The sequence below is a fragment of the Larus michahellis genome, chromosome Z, assembly GCF_964199755.1.
Source record: "Larus michahellis chromosome Z, bLarMic1.1, whole genome shotgun sequence".
Classification (NCBI taxonomy): Eukaryota; Metazoa; Chordata; class Aves; order Charadriiformes; family Laridae; genus Larus; species Larus michahellis.
The window spans coordinates 70030303-70055795 of record NC_133930.1 but is presented as its reverse complement, the minus strand read 5'-3'; the positions used below and the strand labels follow the sequence as shown (position 1 = coordinate 70055795).

General features: G+C 45.3%; 1 protein-coding gene and 1 pseudogene across 7 annotated transcripts in view; one reads left to right on the top strand and one right to left on the bottom strand.

Annotated features, from left to right (window-relative positions):
* Positions 1–331: 331 nt before the first annotated feature.
* On the top strand, positions 332–2355 carry LOC141735735 (inositol 1,4,5-trisphosphate receptor-interacting protein-like 1; annotated as a pseudogene).
* Positions 2356–8646: 6291 nt separating this feature from the next.
* SEMA6A (semaphorin 6A) overlaps positions 8647–25493 on the bottom strand; it is a 118380-nt gene continuing 101533 nt past the window's right edge. For all 7 annotated transcript variants that reach the window (XM_074569486.1, XM_074569488.1, XM_074569490.1 and 4 more), the window contains one exon: positions 8647–12145. In XM_074569486.1, coding sequence (XP_074425587.1) covers positions 10956–12145 — 1190 coding nt within the window. In that variant the 3' untranslated portion in view covers positions 8647–10955. The remainder of the gene's footprint in view (positions 12146–25493) is intronic.

Below are 25493 nucleotides of genomic sequence, written 5' to 3'. Positions count from 1 at the left end.
GCAGTTCCCTGTCCTCTTTGAACTGGGGAGCCCAGAACTTGTACTCAAGGTTTTGGCTTCTGTGATGGTGGATCTACCTTAGAGAAGCCAGGTCTGTTGGGAGCTGATGGCATTCACCTGACTTCATGGTGCAGGGAAAAAGACGGGAGAACGCGGGAGCCAGAAAGGAAAGGGAAACGCCTGCGCAGCGGCCCTCTGCCGAGAGCGGCAGCGTTCTCCTCTCAGTGATTGTCTCCCCAGCGCAGCAGCCGGTGAAGAGCACGGTGGCTACAAAGATGGTTGTGGCACTGCTTTCCCTTCACACTCGTCACCACCCTGGCGGCAATTTCACATGGGCCGAGAAACTCCCCGGCAGCTCCGGCTGGGCAGGGACCAAGCGAGAGGCACCGCTCATGTGCCTCCGTGCCTTCACCGGGGTGCGGCTGGAGAATATGCCCGACCCAGATGCTCCCCAGGGAGTTGATACCACAGAACTGAACACGCTGGACACAGAGAAGCCCGTGCTCTATCGGCAGTGGGACTTGCCCACCGGGAAACGTCTGCCCGCTCCCCCACCATCACCCTCGGGAAAGCAGCGTCCTCTGGCAGCGGCACAGCAGGAGCAGAGATCCTGCCGCGGACAGGCCCCACCCCACCACCAGCACACACACCACCACCCACCCGTGGGTGTCAGGTGGGCCCACCAAGAGCACACCCGCCACCCCAAGCTCAGAGGCAGCACCAAGGGAGCCGATTCACCGCACGGGCTGGGATCTCAAGGAGCAAAGCACCTGCGGGTCACGTCACCTGACAGTAGGTTTGGTAAGGGTCTGGGGGGGCTTGTGTCGGCTTTGGAAAGGGAACTCCCGGGAGCCCCGGCCTGCCGGGTGGGTCTGGACTGTGTGGGGTCAGGGCTGGGGCTGCCCGGGGCAGCGGTGGGTCGCTGAGGCGGGGGGTGGCCCCAGGGCGGGGCTGGTTGCCCTGTGATGCGCTCTGGTGCCTGGGACACCACAGGGGACGCGTCACAATGGGGCTGGCTATAAAGGGCGCCATCGGGCAGCGCTGCCCCAGTTCGGCACGGGACAATGGTGAGTGGGCTGGCGGGGGGAGGCTGGGCTGGACCAGGGCCGGGGCACAAACGCTGGCCCCTGGGGGGTGGGTTCTCACATGGCATAGAGGGCCCAGCCGCTGGCGGGAGCGCCTTGGGCCAGGCCCGGTGCCGCTGGCGGCGGGGCTGGGCGCAGGCCTTGCTGCCTCCCCGCTGCCTCGGCCCCCCTCCTGCCTGCCCCCAGCTCCCTGCGGCTGCCGTCCCCGCTACCGCCAGCTCCCGCCCGCCCTCCCAGCCCCACTGAACCCCTTCTCTCCCTCCTCCTGCAGGTCATGGCTGCTGCCAGTTTGCTACCGTCCCTCCTTGCTGTGCAAAGTGTCTTCCAGCTCCCACTGCTGGTGGGCGATGAGCTGGACGAGGCCACGCAAGACCGCATGCGTTGGCGTGCTGACCTTCTGGACAAGCAGATGAGGCGGCTGCTGCAGGATCTGGAGGAAACGCACCTGGAGCCGTGGAGCCAGAAGGAGAGCGACGTTTCCTGGGGGGCTCTTGCTGGTGTCCTGGTGCTGCTCCTCGGGCTCGGCTGGTGGCTCATGAAAAGGAGCCATTGGCCAGCCAGCAGCAGCAAGGAGAGCGGTTCCGGAAAGAAGGCGGAGGAGCGGGAGCAAGAATCAAAACCCAGTCTTGCACTGCACGCGCGCCTGATTTCCGTCGAGCGCCTCCTTGAACTGTCGGAGTCATTCATGAAGGTGGAGGCCCTGGTAGATGATCTCCTCCGCATCTGCCACAAGCGTTCCAGGGATACTGGGATGCCACGCGTGAAGGCAGTCGTCGGGGTGGAGAGCGCTTTAGGAGGTTGGGGTCCCCAGGAGGATGATGCCACCTACCGCCTGCTGGTGCCCCTGAAGCCTCCTCACGGGCACGCCTTCCATCTGGAGCTGGGCACCATGGAGGGGATGCCGGCCAAGCACTCCTGCATCCGCGTGGAGCCGGAGTGCAGCTGCAAGAGGGAGCGGCTGGAGAAGGACACGCTGTGCTTCCTCCACTGCCACCAGGAGCAGCTGCGGAAAAATCGGGGTCCCAGCCTCCTCAACACCTTCTGCACCGGCCCCTACCTGGACGTAGAGAAAACGGCCCGCTGGTTCCAGGACATGGTAAAAGACGCCTGGCTGGCTTTGCCTCAGTCGAGACACTGCCATCTGAAGGTGCTGCCCTCCAAGCGCTCCTGCAAGCTCCGGCTGACGGATGCTTCTGGCAGTACTGTCTTCATTCACATGATGCTTGGGGTGCAGCGAGGTGACTCGTACGCCGTCCTGAGCATCCACTAGGAAGAGACTGCTGCAAGGAGCCTTGCGACAGAGACTGCCTCTACCACCTGGACAGTGAGTGCCCTCCCTCTTCCTGGGAGTCCGTTCCCTGTGGGAACTTCACCCTGTACAAAGTTGTCAATAAATCGCTTGTTTGTTTGAACTAACGCTGTGTCCGTGAGTGGCCATGCATCGCTTTGTTGGGGAAGGCGGGCACAAGCTGCTGGCTGCGCAGCTGCCGCAGAGTCAGGGGGTGTTTTGCAGAAGAGCCGCTGCAGTGGGCTCTGGTTTCCTGAGTCCCTGGGCTTTGGCTTGCCAGGTGTTGGGGGTTAATCCCAGTAGGCAGCTTGGCATCACGCAGCTGCTCAATCCCTTGCCCCAGGGGGACAGTGGCGGAGAGAATCTGAAGGGTAAAAGTGGGAAAACGTGTGGGCTGAGCTCAGACCGTTTAGTAGGTAAAGCAAGAGCTACACGCCTAAGCAAAGCAGAAGAAAGAACCCCTTCACTACCCTCCTGCTCTGCCAACCAGACGTGCCTTCTTGGGAAGCATTCTGCCTCAGGCAGGACGGAGGGAGTTGATTGGGGAACAGGCTCGGAAATAGAGCTTTTCCCTATACTAGTAGAAAGGGAAAGAAAGAACGTTAATGTAGCGATTGTTTGTACAAAGTTAAATGCATACCTTCACAAGGAAATCCCAGGAAAACAAACTGGCTTAAGAGCTAGTGAGATACGAAGTGGTTGTGCAGCAACTCTTGAACTTTTACCAGTTTTTGGGTGAAGTCCAACAAGATGCTGAGCGCTCTCAGTTGAAATCCTCACCACCGGGGAAGTCACCCAACACTTTGACAAATTCAGTCATGCTTTTGTCCAATAGTAAGATGAAAACCATTTTTTCCCACATGTTGTTACAATACGTATTCAGTTCTTTAATTAAATAGAATCACGGGATCACAGCACGGTGGGGGTTGGAAGGGACCTCTGGAGATCATCTAGTCCAGCCCCCCTGCCAGAGCAGGCTCACCCAGAGCAGGTGGCACACGAACGCGTCCAGGGGCTTTTTGAATGTCTCCAGAGACAGACGCTCCACCACCTCTCTGGGCAGCCTGTTCCAGTGCTCTGCCACCCTCACAGGAAAGACGTTCCTCCTCATGTTGAGATGGAACTTCCTGTGCTCAAGTTTGTGCCCGTTACCTCTTGTGCTGTCACTGGGCACCGCTGAAAAGAGCCTGGCCCCATGCTCCTGACACCCATCCTTTAAGTGTTTATAAGCATTGCTAAGGTCCCCCCTCAGTCATCTTCTTTCCAGACTAGAAAGACCCAAGTCCCTCAGCCTTTCCTCCTAAGAGAGATGTTCCAGTCTCCTCATCATCTTGGTAGCCCTTTGCTGTACCCTCTCCAGCAGTTCCCTGTCCGGGAGCCCAGAACTGGACACAGTACTCCAGATGCAGCCTCACCAGGGCAGAGGAGAGGGGGAGGATGACCTCCCTTGATTTGCTTGCCACACTCTTCTTGATGCAGCCCAGGATGCCATTGGCCTTCTTGGCCACAAGGGCACATCGCTGGCTCATGGTCATCCTGTTGTCCACCAGGACTCTCAGAGCTTACAGGCCAGAGAAAAGAGCTGGATTTCCACCGAGCTCTTTGCCAGTTACCTTTCATTATTTATCATCTTGCTTTAAATCCAGCACTAGACGTCTGCTATTGTATCTGAAGGAGGATGAATGTAAGGGCACGCAGTGCCTCCACCGTTGCAGGCAGGCTGGTCTGTGCTTCCCCTGCACTTTGCTTAAAGAGCTGACCTAATGAGTTTTGTTCCCTCCTGTAGTCCCTGTCATTTATAGTTGTTATAATTTCCTGTCACAGCCACTTTTTTCCTCCCCCCCTTGCGATATTGCAGGGTTCAGCTATATGGCTGATGTGCTCTGACTGCAGCCTGCTAGATTTGTCTTCGTCTTAATATATTATTTATGATGCTTTTATTCCTTGCAGTGGACTGCCAGCCACGCTCTGCATACAGTTGCTGGTCTTCCAAATGCATCATGGCCAGCAAAGGAAAACACTGATCTAATTGAATTAACAGTGGTGCTCTTAGCCTTAATAGAGTTTGTCATGAAACACTAAGCAGATGTGACAATGATCTTGGTTAGTCATATTTTTGTCCCTACTCCCAGACACAGTAACTGTTAGCCAGATCAGTGGGGAGGATAATTTTCCTTTGCTGATCAGTAATTGTGCTTACCTAGACATGTGGCAATCGCTTTGGACTGATGGTTGAAATAAGCCAAGGACTTCAATAGCAGAAAGTTTTATATTCTGATAATAAACTTGGCTAATTAAAACAAGATGCAGATGGTACTGCCACCTAGCAATTTTCACCTCACTTACTCTGACTCCAATTATAGCCTTTCCCTACTGACTTACACTGTTTAAATTACAAAGTCAGGGGATAGATGACTATTTACCTGTTTCTATTCATACAAAGAAGTCTAACACATTATCGTTCTCCTGCACAAAGCATGTGATGATGGTCTTAGTACTTATTCTGAAAAGAAAAGCATCTCCACTCTTTAAAAAAAAGTAATAAGAAGACTACTTAGAGTCTCATTAGCAGACACATGCGTCAGCAGGAAGCATAGGAATATTACACACACAATGTGTTTCTCTAACACTTGTTGGTTGGAGCAGGTGCCATACTTCTGGGAAATTAACTTTAATTGGATAAATAGAAAACTGGCCTTAACTAAGCCAGCCCAACCCACTTTCTTAGATTATTATTTTCTTTAGACACTCTGAAATGCTTGATGTTGATCCCTTGGGTGACCCTTGCTTCTTTCCAGAGTAAAACACATTTACAAGGAGAGGTGAGGCAATCAGCCATCAAGAATGGGTTAGGTTTGCTTGATCCTGCCTCAGTGCAGTGGGGTAGACAAGACTACCTCTTGGGGTCCTCCACATTGCTTTAAACAAGCTTTATAGGCAAGCTTTAAGGAGCAAAAATACATGTCCAGCCCTGGGGGAGAGCACAGAGTAATCCTGCTAATTCTGTGACAGAAGAATGATCTGGAAATGCATCCCAGAAATAACTCTGGCCATCGGTTGGATCACTGTGTTGTACCCGGTGTCGATGCATTACTGTTCTGGCACTTCATTCTGGCATTCCCTTTCATGCAAAATCAGCCCTGTGTATTGCCATCCTGCTGGCAGTAAAGCTGACTGAACTACCCATGCTTTTCCTGATTGCCTACATTTTTTTTATATGAGGACCTTTCAGGTGCAAAATATTCGCTGCTCTAGAAGCTGCAATGGGGCAGGATTTGCAGTTATATTTGGAATAACACTCTTGTGTAGTTTGAAAAGGCATGCCCATTGGAAGGAGAGGGGAGGAACAGGGTGGTGGACCAGGACTTATTTATGGGGACCTATTGTTTTGAGTCACTCAGCTGGGTTCCATTTTGTGTAAAAATATGTATGCAAATTAATGCTTATTGGAAAGGAACTTCCATGCATCCTCCATGACATGCTAAATGAGGTCAACATGAGTACCATTATTATGATGAATAAGGCGACATTAACTTGACTGAAGTGCTCAAAGCATGCCTGCTTTCTCCTGGCTATCATCTTTGCCCTGTTCAGCTCCAGGGAGTTTCTGTTGTTGGTGTGGCACCAGTGCTCCCTACAGGGCACGGATCTCACGATTCAAGTAGGCAGCGGGCAGCTCAGGGATCTCCTCCCCTGTCAAAAGCCGCCATACTGGAGGCTCGGGGCACTGCCTCTTCTCGGGGGGGAGATCAGTGGAGGGACCTTTACTTGGCAGCGTGCTGCTGCTTGGCTGGCCAAGTCCTCACTGTGTTGGTGGGATCTGACACAGTCTATTCCTCCAGTTCCTCTCCTGGTCATTTCAGCACAGCAGTATGGTGAGAGAGGTCTCTGTCAGAGACCACATGCGTGCCAGCACAGAGGTGAACATTCGGGAATGTGCTACGAGGGAAAATTGCTTTAAGGGGTTAGGTTCACACCTTCCCTCAGGCAGCAGTTTGTGGCCACACAAGCAGAGCAGTTACGGACCCCATACGGCTTGTGTATCAGGGCATCCCTCTTCCCACCCTCCCTCCTTCATGCCCATGCTTTAAATGGAACTTCCTTTCACTGGCAACAGATGGGGGAGCTCTGCAAAGGAGGCAGCCACTGCCACTGCTGGAGGTGCTCTTGGGCCCTGTCCTTCAGGCAGCAGCCTGCGATTGTTTACAGAGGAATATGATTATGAATGTTAAAATAGAGGTATATTAATCTTCGAATAGCTTCCATAGGTGCTGCTTATCTGAAGCACTTCAAATAAAGCTGGACAAAGTAACTGCACAGAGGACCGGCTGCAGGACTGAAAACGATATGTGTCTGAGCAACTGGAGAGCATTCGCTTTCACGTGTGCTGCAACTCTGTGAGCGCACAGGTCAAATGCAGCCAAGTGTGGAGCACTGTGTGACCACAAAGTGCCCCCCATCCCCAGGCTAGGGATCCCTCAGCATCACTTGGGGCAGCCTGCCAGGTCCTGGCCTTGGCAGGCATCATCCCCACATCCACACTGCTCATCTGCATGCCGGCGTGCCTGGCTCAAGGGAAGCCTGCACCTGAAATAAAGACAGACACATCTGTGGGCAAGGCACTGAAAAAACGTGTTTGCAATGCTCTGCTCTTGTGTGTCACTTCTATGCCAAGGCCACCACCTTTGGAGACCTGGTGTCCTTCAGGGCAGAGGGGGGACATGGAGCTGTAGAGGGGCCTCCTGCCTTCCACCAAGGAGAGCATGCCAAGGCTTTGTGATTTGACTTTTTAAATCCATCATGTCCCGCTCCTCGATGAAAGCTAGTACTTCACCGCTTTCTGCTGAGCCAGTGTCAGGGCTATCCATGGTGCGAGGTGGGGGACCGGCACATATCAGTAAGGCTCTAGGTCGAGAACGGGGTGTCCTGGCAGGGCAGGAAAGCCTGAGTATGTCCCAAGCAAGGGCAAATTACTGGACTGGATCCCTCATCTTTACAGGGTCACGTGAAACTCATGTCACAAACCAAAATCACTTAGCCCAGTAACTAACATAAACAAGTATTTACCTGTACTGTAATGGCTAAGCGTAAGTGACCCACAGTTACACAAAATCAACATGGAGAACGTGGGTATGTTTAAATGACTCACAGGACTAGGGAGATTATGTACTCTTGTTATTTATCTGTTTACTACCATTTTCTTGCAGAATTAATGACTGAGGCAACATCCTCTAAAGCAGGCCTATGGAGCACAATAGATTTATGCCTGCGAAAAGAAAACACAGGCTCCTCTGTTTTTAATATGTAAAGCCTGGAGATGAAGTCACATCTGTATGATGATCTATTTTGGTGGACCGCGCGTGCTTAAATCCCAGCCTTGATCTTTTAAACTATCAAGTCTGCCATAAATATTTGATGATGAACAAGCTCATAAAAAGAAAATGCAGAATATGAATAGAGGGAGAGCAAATGTGTGATTCAATTTTTAATTACCATCACCTTACTCTAGAGTGAAGTTCATCTTCTGTGAGAGACAGAAAGTGACAAATTTCTTTCTCACCATAACCTGATTTAAACGATCAGCATTGCATTTATATGTATTTTTAAAGGAAAAGGATAAATCGCCATAGAAACAAAAGAACTGGAGCACAAGAAATAAGGTAGAACAGTCTGGTTTTATTACCATATGTGATCAAGAGCTTTTATTTCACCTTGTCGCCTCCTTCTTTCTTTTCCTTTCCTGTTTTTTTTTTTTTTTTTTTTTTTTTTTACAACATACATTAAGTTGTGAATCAGATGTTAGGGGCATGTGGAAATGAAGGGAAACTGGTGACATCACAATACTTTACAACTTTACAACAAATGAGAGTCTGAATTTGTTGCATCTACCAGTGTATAGCAAGGGTGGAAAGCAAAGGCACACATAGGTTCATGAACCCCTCGAAACAAAGGGTGGAAGGGAACCAGGAGTGGGAAAGGACGAAAACAGAAGACCCACGGAGTACAAAATGCATGTTTCAAGGTCAACCTGGTAACTGGTGTGGCGTACATCGCGAAGGCAGATCGCTGCACAGGCTGTTGCCGTGATTATTCGTCTCTATGTTTTTGGGAGAACACTTTGTGGGGCTGTATCAGTGGGAGCTGCGTGTTTGGTGCTTCAGGGGTTTGGTGCTTAGTGAAAAGGTGGCGAGTTGGTTCTTTCCAAAAAAAAAAAAAAAAAGACCCTGCTACCTACTGTTTTCAAAGGGTTTTCTGTTTGTTTTTATTAAAACAACAACATTGCTTTGGATACAGAACTATCTACTCCAGTCTGCATAGTTCACTAAGGGTGAACAAAACTGTCATAAAAGAAGCCATGATGAAATGAAAGAACATGCAAGCACCCTTGTTACACACTTTGGTCTAGACCATCCAGACTTTATATATACCATCTATAAGCTAATGGACTTAAAATCTGTCTTTTCAATCATCCAGAAACAAAACCAAAACCCTGAAAAACAAATGGAAGTATAAAATTTTAAAAAAACAAATTGAAACAGAAACCACCTTACTCAAACATACTGTTCAGTAGATATATATATATATATAAAAAGCTTAGAAGCGATCCCCATCATTTTTCTACAGTATGTTGACACAGTTATTGTAACAGATTAAAAACACATCTACGTTTTTGCATAAACTGAAAGACTGGAAAGGAACTTACACACCTGCGTGCACACACACACACGCACACACTTGTGCACGCGCACACTCCCACGCTAGCTACATGCACAGTCACACAAAAGAAACAAAGGAAAAACAAAAAAAAATTTTAAAAAAAATTACATTTTTTTCCCCAAAGAAGTACATGCAGCATCCTGGAGCAGCAGGTAGCTACAGCAGGAGCCCGCCTGCCTGTCCTAGCTCCGTGTGCCCTGCGTGTTGCGGGACATGCAGCCGGGCTTTCTGCGGGGCTTGGCCCCTCTCGCATGCACCCGTCCGCAGCCCAGGGACACACCAGCCCCGTGGACAAGGGTCTTGGTCACTTCCCCGCCGCCTGGTGAGAATGATCCCCGCGCTGATGTGTGGTAAAGGGGGAGAAGGAGGCGGGGGGGAAGGCAGAACCCCCAGCGTGGTGCCTTGGGATCGTCGCCGCTTGTAGGTGGTTTTGAGAGAGGACTTGGCACAGCTAGAAAGTCAAATTGAAGAGGAAGGTATGGTGCTAGCCTAACTTCTTGAGAGACACAGGGTTACGACAATAACCACCATGTTCTTTCAATGTCTTTACTCCAGTTCTTGAAAGGGCTTGGAGGAGGAAGGATCAATAAATATTTGCATTACTCAAAGGGGAAAAAGAAAAAGGTTTTACATACTACAGCTCACAAGTATACACAACTGAGGGTGTAAGGCACAAATTTACATGTGGAAGAAAACAGGCTATTCACAGATATATTCCCACGAAAAACCCGTGTGATAAGACCATAATTTATGCATGGTAACAGCCGGCATATTAACTAGTTCACACTGTTTGAGGATTTTGTTTGCCGTCTCACATGCAAGGTGAAATGAGATGGCACATCACAAGCTGGTGCCTTCACAGAAAGTATTAGCTACTGACAAAGCCATGTTGATAGCGATGGTGCACAAATGTGCAGCTTTTAAGAGTTTCTCTTGCAGTTACGTTAGAAGTTATGAACTTGCGGTATTTGTTTGCTGCTGTCTTAGGTCAGAGGCCCAGCCAACTAATTAGCTGAGAGACTTAAATAGATATCCCCTTTTTTTTCAGCTAATCAGGCAGTCCAGGCACAAAGTTCAGAATTCCAGCTCCAACTTATCTAACTCAGTGAATTCATTGGAAAAATAAAAGAGTTTTAATTACTCCAGTTAATGGGTTTCACGTTAAATAGGTATAACTCTCAAGGTACTTCTGAAGAGCTGCTCACAGGATGATATGCAGAAGTCATTTCCTTAGGAAAAACAAAGTTGAACAATAAATAAGAGGAGTTACTTGCATTAAGAGTCACGTGTTATTCATTAAAAGAGAAGGGTAGCAGAAATCTATGACATAGGCTGCCCAACATGGCATTTAGCTGCTGTAACCAAATGGCTGTAACACTGATGGGCATCATTTCACAGTACCTGCACATAGTAAACTTCTGCGATTGTTAAGTCAGAGTTAGCTTTATCAATGGATTTTTTTTTTGTCTTTTTTAAAGTTTGTTTGTTTTTGTAATTATTTGTTTTGCTTTTTCAGAGCACTCTTTTCCCAGTTCAGGAATGCGCTGTGCAGCTGGGGGGCAGGGTGAAATGTCACAGTCATCTTTCACCTGTGTGCTTTTGGCTCAACGTTTGTGATGGAGGGTTAGTCATTTGAGCAAAGAACTGGCAGGTTGTGGGGGCGAGTCCTGCAATTGCAAACCTTCAACCATGGGTCATATGGCTCGGGTTTAAAAAAATATTCCACTTTTCCCAGAGAGCAGAAATCCAACACATCTTCAGCTTGCAACAACCGTCTTCTCAGAGGAGCGAGTGATAACAGTTGCAGAACACTGGCTTTCAAGGGCAACCTCTGCTTAATTGCTGTCCTCCCCCCCCCACTCTGATTATGTACACGCATCATTGGGCTTCATGGATGTGGAGAGCGGAGCAAAGGAAGGTTTGGGAGGTACATCTGGCTTTAGCGAGGGCGTGCGTTTCAACCCCGACCTTGTCAGCGAGTTGTAGGCGCTGAGACTCGGCTGCCGAGATACAGTCACAGCCTGTGCTTGAGCCGCGTGGACTTGTATCGAGTCCACTCGCTGTGGGGCTGGCGGCGGGTTATCGCCCCGGCCGAAGCTCTGATTGCGGGAGAGGTGGGATGAGTTAGAGGAGTTAGTATTGTTCCTTTTGAGGGTCGACGTCTGGTGACTTCTTGTGAGCGAGTTTGTAGGGTAGCTTCTCTTGTAGTCCACGTTATAAGCAGAAGAGTGCATCTCCAGCCGCTTGCTCAGGCCACTCTGTGACAGCGAGGCGCTCGGCGGCCCGAGGGAAGCTTCCCGCTGGGGTACTTTTGGTGGCATGCTCTCGAGATTTTCCACCAGGTTAACCCCATGGCTGGGGCTTTTGCTACTGAGATGGTCCTTGATAGTTTTGTATTCAAGGGTGGCATTCTGGTCCTCCACAGACATCTGAGCCCCATCGCTCATTTTTGGCTGGTCAACGTACTCGTGCTGGTAGCCTTGCTGGGCTATGGGCAGGACCACAACACTGGGAATGTGGCTAGGAGAAGCCCTGAGCGGCAAGTCGGTTGGGATCACGGGCGAGGCCATTGGGGGGATCTCTTTTGTGCAGGCATTGATGAGGTTCTGGTTTCTCTCCCATTCTCTGCTGCCACGGCTGGGTTTTCTCTTCTGTTGCAGGGTCGGGGTGGACTCAGGGGTTGGCAGTGCGGCCAGGTCCAGATGGTGCTGGTCAGCTTTGATTAGCATCTTGGCAGTGCTGCCTGGGGTAGCCAACTTGCCATTGTGCATCAGGGGTGTGAGGATAGCTTCAGGCTTTGGCTCCTTAGACTGAGCGTCCCCAAAGAGGCCACTGAGCTTCGTAACGCTGCTCATGGAGCCGCGGCGGGAGTGGGTCAGCTCCTTCTCCTTCCTCTGCGAAACAGCCACATCTCTGCGGCGATGGTCGCAGATGCAGTACACTATGATTCCCGAAAAGATGGCCCCCATGACAAAAGCAAGAATAACAGCAATGGCCAACAGGGTGACCGGCACCAGCTGATCGTGACCCTTCAGGTAACTCTCACGAATCACTCCTGCAATAAACAGCATACAGTGGTTAAACAAACTAAGAACGGGGAAAAGCCACTTATCATTAACTACTTTGTTCAAAGGCATGCCCTGGGAGGTTGATTTGAGTTTTGCAAGGTGATTTTTCATCAGCTCGCCCAAATTTGGAGGCATACTGTACCTGCCAGCTACATCTTGCATGTGCAGCCTTGGGCTATTAGTACAGCTTTCAGATCTGGAGTTGAAGACTACAAAGTTCAGGAAAGGAGAGAGAATTTACTTGCAGGGCAAGTGCCATCAGTTTGAAATCCTGGCCCTGGGCAAGTCACACTGACTTCAGCAGGTCAGAGCTATTATTTCTCCTCCTCTGACACAGTGTTCATTCCTCCCTCGTTCCATCCGACCCCTTCTCAGCTAATACGTTCTTGCTTTTACTACGGTAAACCATTCACATTGAAAAACCTTTAAAAGGAAGAGAGGAGACAGAAGCTCTGCAAATACCAGAGAAGTGCATCCCACATTGTTTAAGGTTTCTTTCTCTGCTCATCATTCCGTTGTCTTTGTCATGTGTTTTAAAAGTCAGCGTCACATGCCTGAGCTTCAGGAGGATGCTTAAATAACTATGAAAGATAGAGCACAGTGTTGAAATCTATTCAGCCTGCTACATGACTGTCCTTCCTATTTTAATTTTAAAAGCTCCCTCTTGTTCTGAACACATGAACAGGTCGACCTCTGTGCTGAAGCCTATGCTTTCTCAGCTGAAAGCCCTGACTCTGAAGGCCTCATCTTGTGGTCCTGTGCTGTGGTCAGAGATCATTGTCAAATCTTACTTGGCTTTCCAAGCGCCTGTTGTCAGAGAAGGCATCTTTGGCAGAGTGCGTGTCCTCCATCTGAAGTCCCCTAATTCAGCATTAATCAATACCCTGAATTTCTGAAGAAAGTCGTTTCTTCTGACATAATTGGGCATTAAGCCAGCAGCACTAATGAAAGACAAGCACAGACCCTGTAGTTTGCTTTTTTTCATTTCTGGTTTTGTTCTTAGTGCTTAACAAGGAGCAGCCACAGCCTGACAAGGAGCTGAAGGAACATCTCTCCCATCTCTTTCTCCAGAGAGGGTCCAAGTGCCAGGGCACTAAAAGTTCCACATACTCTAAGGAAATGTAATCCTTGTCCTTATTACAAGAGAGACAGAAAGACAGAAAATGTACCTCCAAGGCTCTCCTGAGACTTCGTGAAGATACAGAATTTTCATGTTGTAAATCAACTCCTTCTAAAAGAATGTCTTTTCATGTATTTGACAGACAGGGTATTAGCGGCCCAGAATTAGAATTAAATGCAAAATATTCCTCAGCAAACTATGTTAAAAGAGCATTGAAAAGTTGCCACTATCTCACAGAAGCCTTTCATATGTATTATGGCTAGGTATAGTATTGCTTCTATGGCATATATTTTTCTGTCCCCATTTAATTGCAGCGTTGGGGTGGACAAAGGATATTTGCTTACAAGGTAGGAACTTTACATTTAAAAGCAAACCAGCCCTTGAAATCATAAGCTCCTGCGTATGACATCACAGCTGGTTGCCATGGAAATTATTGTGCTCTAACAAATAGAGGATTACGATTTCATGAGGAGAATAAATAGCAAGAGTGGATGATTGCTTAAGAAAATAAGATCCTGCATTCATATAAATGTCTTAATAGTAAAAAAGTAAGGGGAGGAAAGTAAATCTCAGAAAACAATATAGAATTAGAAACACTTTTCAAAGTAAGTGCTTCTAAGAGAACCCTCTTTTAAAGTCCAGCAGCTTTTTTAAGAGGCAGATTTTTCTATTCTTTGTCAGCGGTGGTTAACAAGTGGCAGTAGAACCTAGCCCTGTAATTTAAGTCCACATAGAAAATCTCTGTATATAGACCAGCAGCACAGTATAGTGGTTACGGCCCAATCAGCAGTAACTATATTCACTGCAAGGGTGCTGGTCTTCTGTGGACCTTACACATGCTGATATTCACATGCTAGACTCCGCAGCATTTTGAGACCAAATATATTTACACTTGTAAAACTGTCTGTGGTCATTAACTGAAGAATCAGAAATAAAGAATCTTAGATGGGTGGGAAGGCTTGTCAGGGAAGTTTTAAGTCTTATCCAGAAATGAATTGCTGGGTGTGAAGTTAAGGAAAGCTTCAACTTAAAAAGCCTAATTTCATGGATTCCCTCCATGCACAAACTTCTCAGAGATATGTCCCTTTGAGCACCTAAGTCCCATGTTTTTTGCATGAAAAAGACTCAAAATCCTTGGTCAGTGCCCACCTAAGGGTGTAAGAACATACAGTCAAAGCCAACATAGGTTCATGAAAGGAAAGTCATGCCTCACTAACCACCCTTTTATTTTATCCAGATTCAGGGACAAGAGGCTGGAGTGCAGCCCTGCAGAAAGGGATCTGGCAGTTTTGGTTGATGGTAAGCTCAAGAGGAGTCAACAATGTGCCCTGGTGGCCAAAAGGGCCAACTGTACAAAAATATTACAATGTGTCCAAAGGAAGGCAACAAAGACGGTGAAAAGACTACAGAGCATGACTGATGAGGAGCGGCTGAGGATACTCAGTTTGTTTAGCTTAGAGGAGACCTCACTGCTGTCTAAATCTTCCTCATGGTGGGGAGTGGAGAGGGAAGTGCTGATCTCTCTTTCAGGTGTCCGGTGACAGGATAAGAGGGAATGGCTTAAAGCTTGCATCCACGCCTGATATTTCCTGCTGGCTAAGTGAAGTTGCCCTCCACCCTCAGCCTTCCGCTTTAGGCTAAGTCCTGTTCTGCGAATGACAGCCTTAAGGACAAACCTGCATCACTGCATACAAACACAACATGAAGTTTTCAGTTTTATATTACTAACGGATATTGAATCATTACAACTCGCGTTACAAAACTGCCACACAATTCAGACTGAGTGAACATGTGCGTTCAAGAAAGGGGTAGCTGAAATGATGTTGCTCACGCTGCAGGTGTTTTATCAGCACAAATTTATGAGGGTCATAAACCAGCCTGATTCCAGCTAGTTCCTCTTGAGCTCAAACCTCACTGATGCTTATTATGTTTTCTATACTAGAGTTACAGGATATTTAACATTAGTGCTTTTGCTCTAGGCAGGTGGAGCTTCTCTGGACACAATGTCAGGTTAATGATATAATTTATTTTTTATCATGCATCACATCCATGTGTCTTTAGTTATGCAAGCAATCCCAACAACTTTAACTTAAATGAAATAAGATGGGCAAGATTTGACCCTGCATTAATGTTTATGGAATGGATACAATTAAATAATGACAAAGTATGAGGAATGTTCATCATCCTACTGTCATAACCACTGTGGGGGAAAATCTAATATGAAATATGCTGATAATTGCAGTCATTGTCAATCAAAATCTCAAGCCCCAAGCATCAGTACTAACTGCCTTCCAGACTGGGATGAATAAGCAAGTGTGTGATCCCGACTATGTCCCCAAAACAAGTCAGTTTGAAAGCAAACAGATAGGACAGTGTTTGTGCCACTTTACAGACTGCATTGTGTGTGCTTTTACCTGTCCTGCAGTTCTTAAAGAACAACACATTCCCCAAGGCTCAGTCCAGCATCGTTCATGAGCACTCATTATTCAAAGAATTAAAATACATGGAGAAAATAATCAGAAAAATGTAGGGCCTAGATTTTTGAAAGTCAAGTAAAGTATCTGTACACCCAGCTTTGAGGAAATATCTGCTGTTGAAAAGTCTTATAGCTATATATTATCTGACATCCTTCTAAGACATTATATACTGGAAAACTGACTGGGCTGTCTGCATAAAATGCTATGGATGGAACCAGACTGCAAAATACAATTGATACAATTATCACTATATTATTTTTAACTTATATTTAATAATAAAACAATCATTCTAAATTAAATACTTTTACTTCTAAAATATTATGCCTAGCACTTCCCTGTGTGCAATATGTTCTCTCCAAATGTAAAAATACATTGCTTATTTCATTTTATGTGGCCTGAACTGCTCATCCATACTCTTGACTGTTTTCTGCAGTACACAGAGACATATTGCCATGGATAAAACCCATCTATTCTTAGCAAAGGGATACTGTTGAGAGAATTACCTCTATTAATATTATACTTGGGAGAGGTCTGGTGGTAAAAATAGTAGTAAAACTGGAAAAGCTTCCAAGGCAGAGACAAGGTAAAATATTTGCACCTTCAAGCATCAGACCTTACATGCCACAAACATGCTGACACTTATCTGTCTCCTTGAAGCCTTCCAGTTAAGTCAAATCCTTCCTTGCAAATCACAGCTGGTCTTATGACTTCAGGGTCTTCCCACATGTGATGTACTATTATTTCTGGCTACTGAAAGAGTCAGGCTAGTCACCTGATTCTCGTAGACAACCTGATCCTTCTTCCCCCACTAACTTTCTGTAATTTCATCCCATGTCCTTTTGTCTGCATCTCCTAACATCACCGTTCATTTTCTCAGTCAGTATGCCCTGTACTGTAACAGTCTGGAATATGCAAAATCACCTCTTCATACTCATCTAATGAGAGAGAAGACCTGATATGGTATTCTATTATCCTGCTATACATAATTCATTTTTTCTTCCAGCAGAGCTTGTAGGTAAGGTATACAATGTTGGCTGGCTGGTTGGTTAAGAGGACATTACGAAAAGTATTTCCAAACCTTCAAAGTGTTTCAATTCTGAAATGAGCTAGTGCTGGATAAATCACATGAGTACAGTATTGATCTAGCTTGTTCACTAAAGGTAGGTGCAGGAAGGGGGTGAGGATTCTTCTTTTCATCAATGAAAAAACGTATTAAACGGTCGTACTCAAGGACTGTACCCCTGTATCTGCTAAAAACCAAGTTAAAAAGCAAGATGTGCACAGTGCTGAAAGTAGTATTGTATGAAAATGCTGATGCAGCTATTCTAGGCATGTTCTGCTCCTTCTAATTCTAACAGGAAGGAACTTCTGAGGGCAGAAATGTAATTAGAATGAAATAATCAGAAAGGAATAGAGTTCATCGTTCTAAAGAATACAAGGCATGAGCATAACTGAATAAGAATAATGAATATCACTACAACAAACTTCAATAAAGGAGGACAGATAAGGAAAGACACGAAGACTGAAGCATTTACTCATTTTCCTGCTTCATTTTTCAGCAAAAATCCCCACTCTGATCTGTGATCAGAAATGTAACAAAGTCAGGGAGTAAGTGTTGACCAGAACAGGGAAGAGAGGTAGAAGTATTTAGATAATGTAGAAGTTTTCAAGTTCCCTAAAGGAATTTGTCCCCAACTGCTTAAGAGCTATCCAAAGCAATTTCTAGACACTGTGCAGGATCTTGGAGAACACTGGAGGAAGTATGAGCATCAAGAGCTCTGGAAAAGGACAAGCACCTTATCTGCCTTTGAGATGAGCCAAAGGGACAGACCTGTCAGTCCAATTTTTAGAATAGGAATGACACTACAATAAGTGGTTAAACAATCAATTTTATGAACCTCCAACAGAAGATAAAGTAACTATTAAAAAAAAAAAAAGCCAAAGCAAATTTGCCAGGATTAAATTACATTAAACCAGACAAACTTCCTTTTTTGACAGGATAAATGGCTTACTTTTTATGGGGAAACATTAAGTACGATACCCTTTGACTTCTGTAAAGTCTTTGACTTATTTTCTCAGAAGGAAATGAAAGTGAGCTAAAACCTGCTGAACAGCAGCAGTTGAAAAGTATTGATCAAAGGTCTACCTGGAAAGGGATCTGAAGTAAGGTGTCTGTCTCAGGAGAACAGCAATTAACAGGCATCTGCAGAAAGGAAACCTCAACTCCAGAGGCACGGCAAAAGATGTGTCCTTTTAGCATATACAGTATAGAAAGAAACATCCCATGATACAGCCTAAATTTCTTTGCCTCATCTGTGATCAGGGGCAGGGATGACAGAACATCAAGACGAGCCCCACAGTCACACTCCTCTAATTCTAAATTCTGGCCTACACTTCAGCAGTGACCACAAACTGAAATTCCAGTTTATAATCCTCACAACTGCTTGATGAATGAAAACAAAGAACAAACTGCTTCCTAGTTTGAATAGCTTAACATGAGGCTGTTTTAGTGATACAACAGTCTGGACTGCTGCCTTCTTTCGCAACCAGGCTGAAGTCATTGAGAATAACAAGGGCAGGGCAGAGAGCAATACCTGGTCCCCTAACCTGTCACCAAAGATAGCGCCTTTCAGTTCGAGCACTACAGTTAGCTGTGGCGTGGACACAAAGACGCTTCTGTCCCAGAAACGATGTGTGGCTTTGAGAGGTGCACCCCGGACCACAGGCCACGTGCACCGAGAACGCTCCGTGATCACCTCTGCAGGGAGGTACCATTGTCCCGCGTTCCAAAGTCGCCTGCAACAGATGGTAAAGTCATAACCCAAAATGGTGGCACACACGAAACTGAAACACAAAGGTGGGAAATGAAGAATGATGTTTTGGCAGCAAAGTGAGGGAATAACTATCAGGGAATAAGGTAATATTTATGCCTAGACCACACATTAAGAGCACACAGGGAGTGAGTGTCATTGCTGTCTTAACTTCGCCTCTCTAATGGGAATAAGCCCACTTCCATCTCCAACACCTACAAAATCACTTGAGACTTTCCACAGAACAAGTCATTGTTCCAGAAACGCACAATGATTTCTTTACTGTTGCTATTTAAGGGGAAAACCTTGCAGTTAATTTCATTCTTCCCTGCAAGCTTCTCTGTCTGATGTATGTCTCCCTCTGCTTAGACTTGCAAGAAACGCTGGTATAGACTCATTATGAATGGAGGTTTTTATGAGCTTCAGAATATCTTTTTTAAATACCACCGAATAGGTTTTCAACATGTGTCTCCAGGTGTTAGAACTGTGTTTACAGGCAGTCTCATGCTGCTAAAAGACTATTTCAGCCTGGAAAATCCCTGCAGGTATTAACAAGCATTCTTCCTCCCTTTTAACCAGCAATAGGAATTTAAAAAAAAAAAATCAGATGAATTTAGACTGGACATCCTGATTTAAAGCAACAGCAAATCCAGGAATGACCAGAGTCTATCAATGCTTTCTGAGATCTTATCTCATAATTTTTCTTGAAGGAATAATTCCAAGGTTTGACATAAACCAACCACATTATAATCCCAATGATTTGATGTTTGCGACTTTATTGGACCTGCTTTGTTGAAAACAGTAAGTACGTTTTTCCTTCATCTTCCTTCTGGCTGCAAGGACTTGTTCTGCTGACTAAGTGCAATTCTACCCAATATTCATTCTTCTGGACTCTCAGTGTCACCAGCTAGAATAAACCAGCTCAAACGTTCATAGTTAAAGCTGCTGGCAAATGCTTTTTTTGGTGTTTTTTTTTTTTTTTTCCCTTCCCTCGCAGTAAAGCTGTACTGTTGATTTGTAAAGGTCTCCAACTGTAAGTTTTGCATGACTGTGCTGAGAAGGCGATCCATCTCCCCCCCGATTCTGACCCATGGCTCTCAAAACCCAGCTGCCCAAGCTAGCAGCCTAAGATATCCAGCAAACAAAAGAGATGAAGAGATGAATGAGTTTGGTAAAGAAAAAACTTCATCTACAAGTGGCTTGGGGATTATTAGAGGCATGAGGAGAAATCTTACTTCATAACTATGAAAAGAAAATTGATATATAACATGCCTGAAGTAACACGTAACAAAACCTTGAAAAGGATCTAAACAATCAGATCAGCCATAGTGGCCTCTGTCAGGGTTTTTTGGCCCTTAATCGGATTTATTTCAGAAGCAATCCCTCCAGTACACGTTTATCTATTGATCTCTAAGGGTGGTTTTATTTCTCCTTTCAACTGGTCCAAATTGTATCACTTCTCTCTACTTTTGATGAATGACTGTCAACTCTCTATAGAAAAAAGATGGTTGTAATTTACTAAAAGAAAGGAAATCAACAGGTGGCTTTGCTCTCAACGGGAAGATGGAGAACTTTCATTCTTGTATTTTTTTTAAGCTAGATAAATTAAGCAAGAAAGGTGAGAGAAACAACTCCACCATGTCCATATGAGATGACCTGTGAGTCCTGAAATAACATTTTCAGAACCAATTTCAATTATCTGTTTTTAGTTCGATCATGAACCTGCAATCCAATTACTTTTCTGCGTGCCACAGTGGCCACACAAAACCAATACCATGGCCACACTTGTGAATTTTGAGAAATTAGAAACAAGCAGTTCTTTTTCGAAAGGGTTCGTTATAGATGGGAATTACAAGATCTGAACCAGCACATTAATGCTCAGACAACTCCCACCCCCACTGAAACAAAGGGGAAGCAGACCTGAAAAAGACTGGAGTAGCAAGCTCTTAGAGCTTTTTTAATTGTGTTACTTCTATGCAGAATCTCTGTAAATAAAGCAGTTTATTAAGTTTGCAGGTATGGGAGAAGGTTTGAGGTACGCAGCCTCCTGGATCTGTAATATAACGATGAAAGTCATTACAGTCCTGAAGCCAGCTCAATTTTATTTGTCCCAGCGGCTAGGCTCAAGGACAGCTCTTGCACCAGAAAGTGCCTGACAACCTTTCTCCCACTGGCAGGTGGTATGCAGTGGCTGATCATTTTGAACTTTCCTGATTTCAGTACTTTCCTGATTTCAGTACTTTCCTTCACCTCTCACCCTTTCCCAGTGAGCAATGATAATTTTAGATGCCTCTGTGTGAGAGTGAATAAGCAGACATAGCAGGTCCTTTAGAAAAGTAAAACACAGGCATTCACAGTAGTTAAAACAAGATGTATGAAATCCAAATGTCAAGGAAAATTAATTCTTTTGTAGCATGTCTCGGCAGAGGCAAACTTTATGCTGCTTTGCATCTTAAAACACAAGTTTCCTTTAAAGTCTGCTGCATTTCCTCTAATGACGTAAAAAAAGCTCAGCGCACATTCTGGGACCTTTCTACTATGCCTGGGATGAGCTTAAACATATCCAGATGCTCTTTATTAGTTTACTTCAGGGGATCTTTCACAGCTGGGTTAAACCAGATTTACATATGTTTGGCTGAATATGCATGATTTCAGGGCTCCAGAGAAGTTGTTGTAGCCTGCAAAGTGAATCTCTCATCTTCACAGTTCCCATTCCACTGCATGGAGCTCCTCTGATGGCGCAGAACAAATGCTGAGTTTTTGTTGGTTTGGTTTTCTTTTTCCTTTATTTTTTTTTTCCCCCTGCTGTGGGCATTATGTATTCTGGGCAGCCCGGTGCCTTTCTGGAAGCAGTTTTTATGAACAGTGTCAAGGAAAGAGAAGCTGTCACTGAGAAATTCTGTGGCTTTTCCTCTCCTTTTTTACAGCCTGTTTTGAACTATGGCCTTTCTGTACAACAGGGAAAAGTGAATTTTACTGAATGTCAACATAAGCAGCTCTGCTTAGCAGGCTGAAGCTCAAAGCAGCCTTATGGAAGAACTGGGGTTAAATTTCAAACACTGCATACGACCGAAAAGCAAAAACCGTTTCCTCATCAGCTCTGATCTTCTTTGAAAACACAAAAATGGAAATGCTAGTTTTGAGCCACCAGTGTGACCGAACACATTACAGCTGAACTAACAAAGGAGCCATCTATCGAACATCCAAAACATTTGGATAATAAGACTATAACCCATACATCCTATTCTATGAGGTCCCTGGAAATTATTATTAAGCTGTTGAACAACTATGTGACCAAGCCAACGATGTTTACTCATGCACACAGACTGTATTTCTTATGGAGAGTCCTTCTGCCCACAGCTGGATTGCTGGTGCACGTTAGCAACATGGCTGGACCCCACCTTAAGTCTGCTTTTACACAGAGGAAGGATGAAACATCTGTCATTAAAACGCCAGCACTGTATATTTTCTAATGGAATGCAAACACTGTGGATTAACTCTTCTTTTCTCCTACACTCATGAACACTGCAGGTGTAGTGAAAAGACCTGGACTTATGAATTAAAACATGCCTCCAGTGATCAGTAAAAGACAGGACTGCTTCTTCTAGAAATATTTGCAGCGATGGGGCTGTAGGCAAAAAATAGCTTATATATGTCTGATGTTACGTTTATCATTTCCCTCCATATTGCAGTCCCACAGCCTCATCTGCCTTTGAATATATTAAGTGACTGAGGAATTGCGATGAGTTAGAAACACTGCCCATAACAGTCAGTAAGACTAATTTTACTGCTAGGTTTTTTTCTGTATCTCACGACTCTTCCCACATAAATACCAGAAGCCTTCTTTCCTCTCAGTAACTTTCACTCAAATCCGTAGTACCTCCAGTAAAGCAAGCAGAGTTACTCTGGCCACATCCTGAGGTAAAACACAGCATTTCTCTGACGGACTCCTCCTGGTGCTGCTATCATCGCTCTCTCACTTACTTCATTTTCTGTCTCCAGTGGTGGCTTCCTTCATGCATTTTTCTCTCTGTCAAATTAATAGTTCTCTGCATTTTTTGACCTAATTTTTTTTTATCATCTCCCCACTTTGCAGGCACTGCTTCTGCACTTTGATGCCCTAACCTCATTGATGTTTCCTGTCTGTGCGTTTTTTAATGTGCACAGTGATGACTCGGGCCAGTCTGCTTCCCTGGATGAGATGAACCTGTAGCTTCATCTCAGAGGACATATCTTAGCAAGCAGGTACCTGACCCAGCTCCAAGAAGGCTGCCCTGGGGTCGGCAGCAATCCAGCCACAGTAGAGCATGCAGACCAGCGACTCCTCTAACACACATCTAAGGCCCATACAGACACCCTCTCGACTGTCCAGCAGCAGGCCAGACAGATGTACCTGTATATTTGCTTTATCACGCATCTCACCAGCAGCGGTGTTTCTGCAATACAACTACTCCCCCAGCTTTCCACTCAGTTCTGGTACTGGATCAAATCTCTGTTTTCTGCATTTACGGTAGTGTATGTCCAGCTTCTGCTCATGCTCTTCCTTTAAGGCAGTATTTTCCACTGCCGCAGGCAAACCAGGCAGCTTGCACAGCGAGTTAATCAACATGAAGGTAGGTGCTATAACAAGGTACATGACTGGCTTTTCTCATACCTGTAGACTAGTTCTCAAGATACGCTTACTGGTCTACAGATACACAAATTTCCATGTGAGAGGTTAAAGCCTCATTTTTTCCCTAGCATTGGGACCCTAACAAATTTTATCACAATCTTTTTTCTCTCAGTATTAATATATTAAATAATAATTAAATAAATATATTTATTCTGTTTCCTCCTTTCTAAATACAGTGTAGGTGAGACCAAACCTTTCGTGGAAGCACAGCTGACGTTATCAAGTTATCTTGCCACGAGCAAGTAGAGATAAACTGTATTGTCTTTCCAGGTCTCAATGCTGGGTATATGAAAGTACCCACTGATTTGATATTAGTAATTCAGTTCAATGAGTGAGAACTGTACACTGAGATATACAAATCCCCCTGGGTAAAGAAAATTAATTGGATTGGTTGTACTGGATGAGTGCCTCAGGGCATTGCCTGTAGCTTAGTCGTGTTTAGACAAAAAGTATATAAAGTGTTGTAGGACTGTAAGACCTCTTTAAGACACTGAATAGAGACTAGTGTTTTGTAGAGATAAAGCCGAATGCTATCTGCAAAAAAAAAAAAAAAAAAAAAGAGCAGTGCTCTTTATGTTCTTTATTATGGACCGTGATTGCCCAAACCTCTGGGCAGGCTCTGTGGTGAATGCAAGAGCTCCAGTGGGGAGAGTGGGAAGAAGAGGGAACAGAGGGCACCCCTCCTCCGAGAGCCTCTGATTGGGATGCATTCAGCAATGAGTACACACGGAGAATTGTTGAACTGTTTGATGGGAGCTACAAGCTGGCAGCAGGAATTAAATTCCTCCAGCGCTGACCACAGGCTCAAAGAAACTACCGACGGCCTTTTCTACACCACATGGCAAGACCACTTCTGTTGGCTTCTTTACAAACAAGCAGTGCTCAGGATTTACCCAGCGTTATGGCTTCTGTCTTGCTCACCCTGCTTGCTTCCAAACAGAACTCAGTATCGTTTTCTGATTTAAAGGATAAGGAAACACCTGGAAAACAGGTGCTTCTCAAAAGACTTTTGGAATTATTTTAATGAAGGCTTCAGTGTGCTGCTGCTCAGGAGGTGTTTCTGTGCATGCTTAAATTCCCTGTCTGCACTGGTACTGTTTATTTAGTAATGGCAGATCTTTCAGGCTCTCCAAAAACCCCCCTCTGTTTCTTTCTACAAGAACATGATAGTGAATAACAGTAGCTTTGTAGGGCTTTAAAAATGTGCCTGCTTCCTCCCCCCTCCTTTTTTTTTAACAGCTGTTCTTTTATTTTCTATCACAATTGTGGGTAAGATGGGATGGAGCATGAACAAGATGGCATATTATTGACAGCATGCAGCTGGTGTTATTTTCCAATTAAAAAAATCCTTGTTGGGCATATGAAAGAACTGTCTAGTTTATGCCCAGTTGTGACAATGCTATCAAGCTGCACCTTCATCTGACATTTTATTTCACAGAAGATAGCAGTCTTTTTTTTTTGCTGGTGGGAGAACTACAGTTTAATATCCAGGGCTAACCACTTTGTAGACGTGGGAGGCTGGAACTGGTCTGGAGGCTATCTGCTGGGACTCACTATTTCAGCGTATTACAGGTATTCTTTGCGGCCAACACAAAGTTGGTGATGAATGTGCTGTTAGCTATTTCCAAATGTTTGCTGTATTGTACAGCTGTGCCAGAAATGCCTCTTAATGCTTCCTGAGCAACCTCTCTATAAACTGCCCTAAGCTCTTCTAATGCCGATGGAGCTGTTAAAATCTACTTCAGCAGGGACTGTGATTTATTCCGACCTGTTGGGGCAGGGAGGGCTGTCAGACTATCAGCTGGTGGTTAAACTGCTTACCAGTCAAAGCACCAATGCTCAATGTACACGGAGTTGTCTGTGTATTTAGTTGCCTAATTGTGACAAGTCTTTTCTGGGTATGAGGGACTGAGATTTTTCAAAAATTTACAGCTTGGCCAATGAAGATCTTTTTTTCCTCATGGGGATGTCAGGATGCACATTTTTGATATAACAGTAAATTTGCACTATCTGCTTCAAAACTTCTCAATAAAATGCCCGTAAGACTCTTTTTTTTGTAACATGAGAATAACAACATATTTTTCCCTATCCTCCTTTTCAGCTACTGGCACGGAAAATCTTAGAACACATGATTAAAATCTAGCAAAAGTCATAGCAACAGTAATTGGATACCAGAGATGATAGTGTCTCACTAAGTGACTATTAAAGAGCTCGAAGTAACACCTGCTGAAACACCTGACTAAACTAAGGATATTC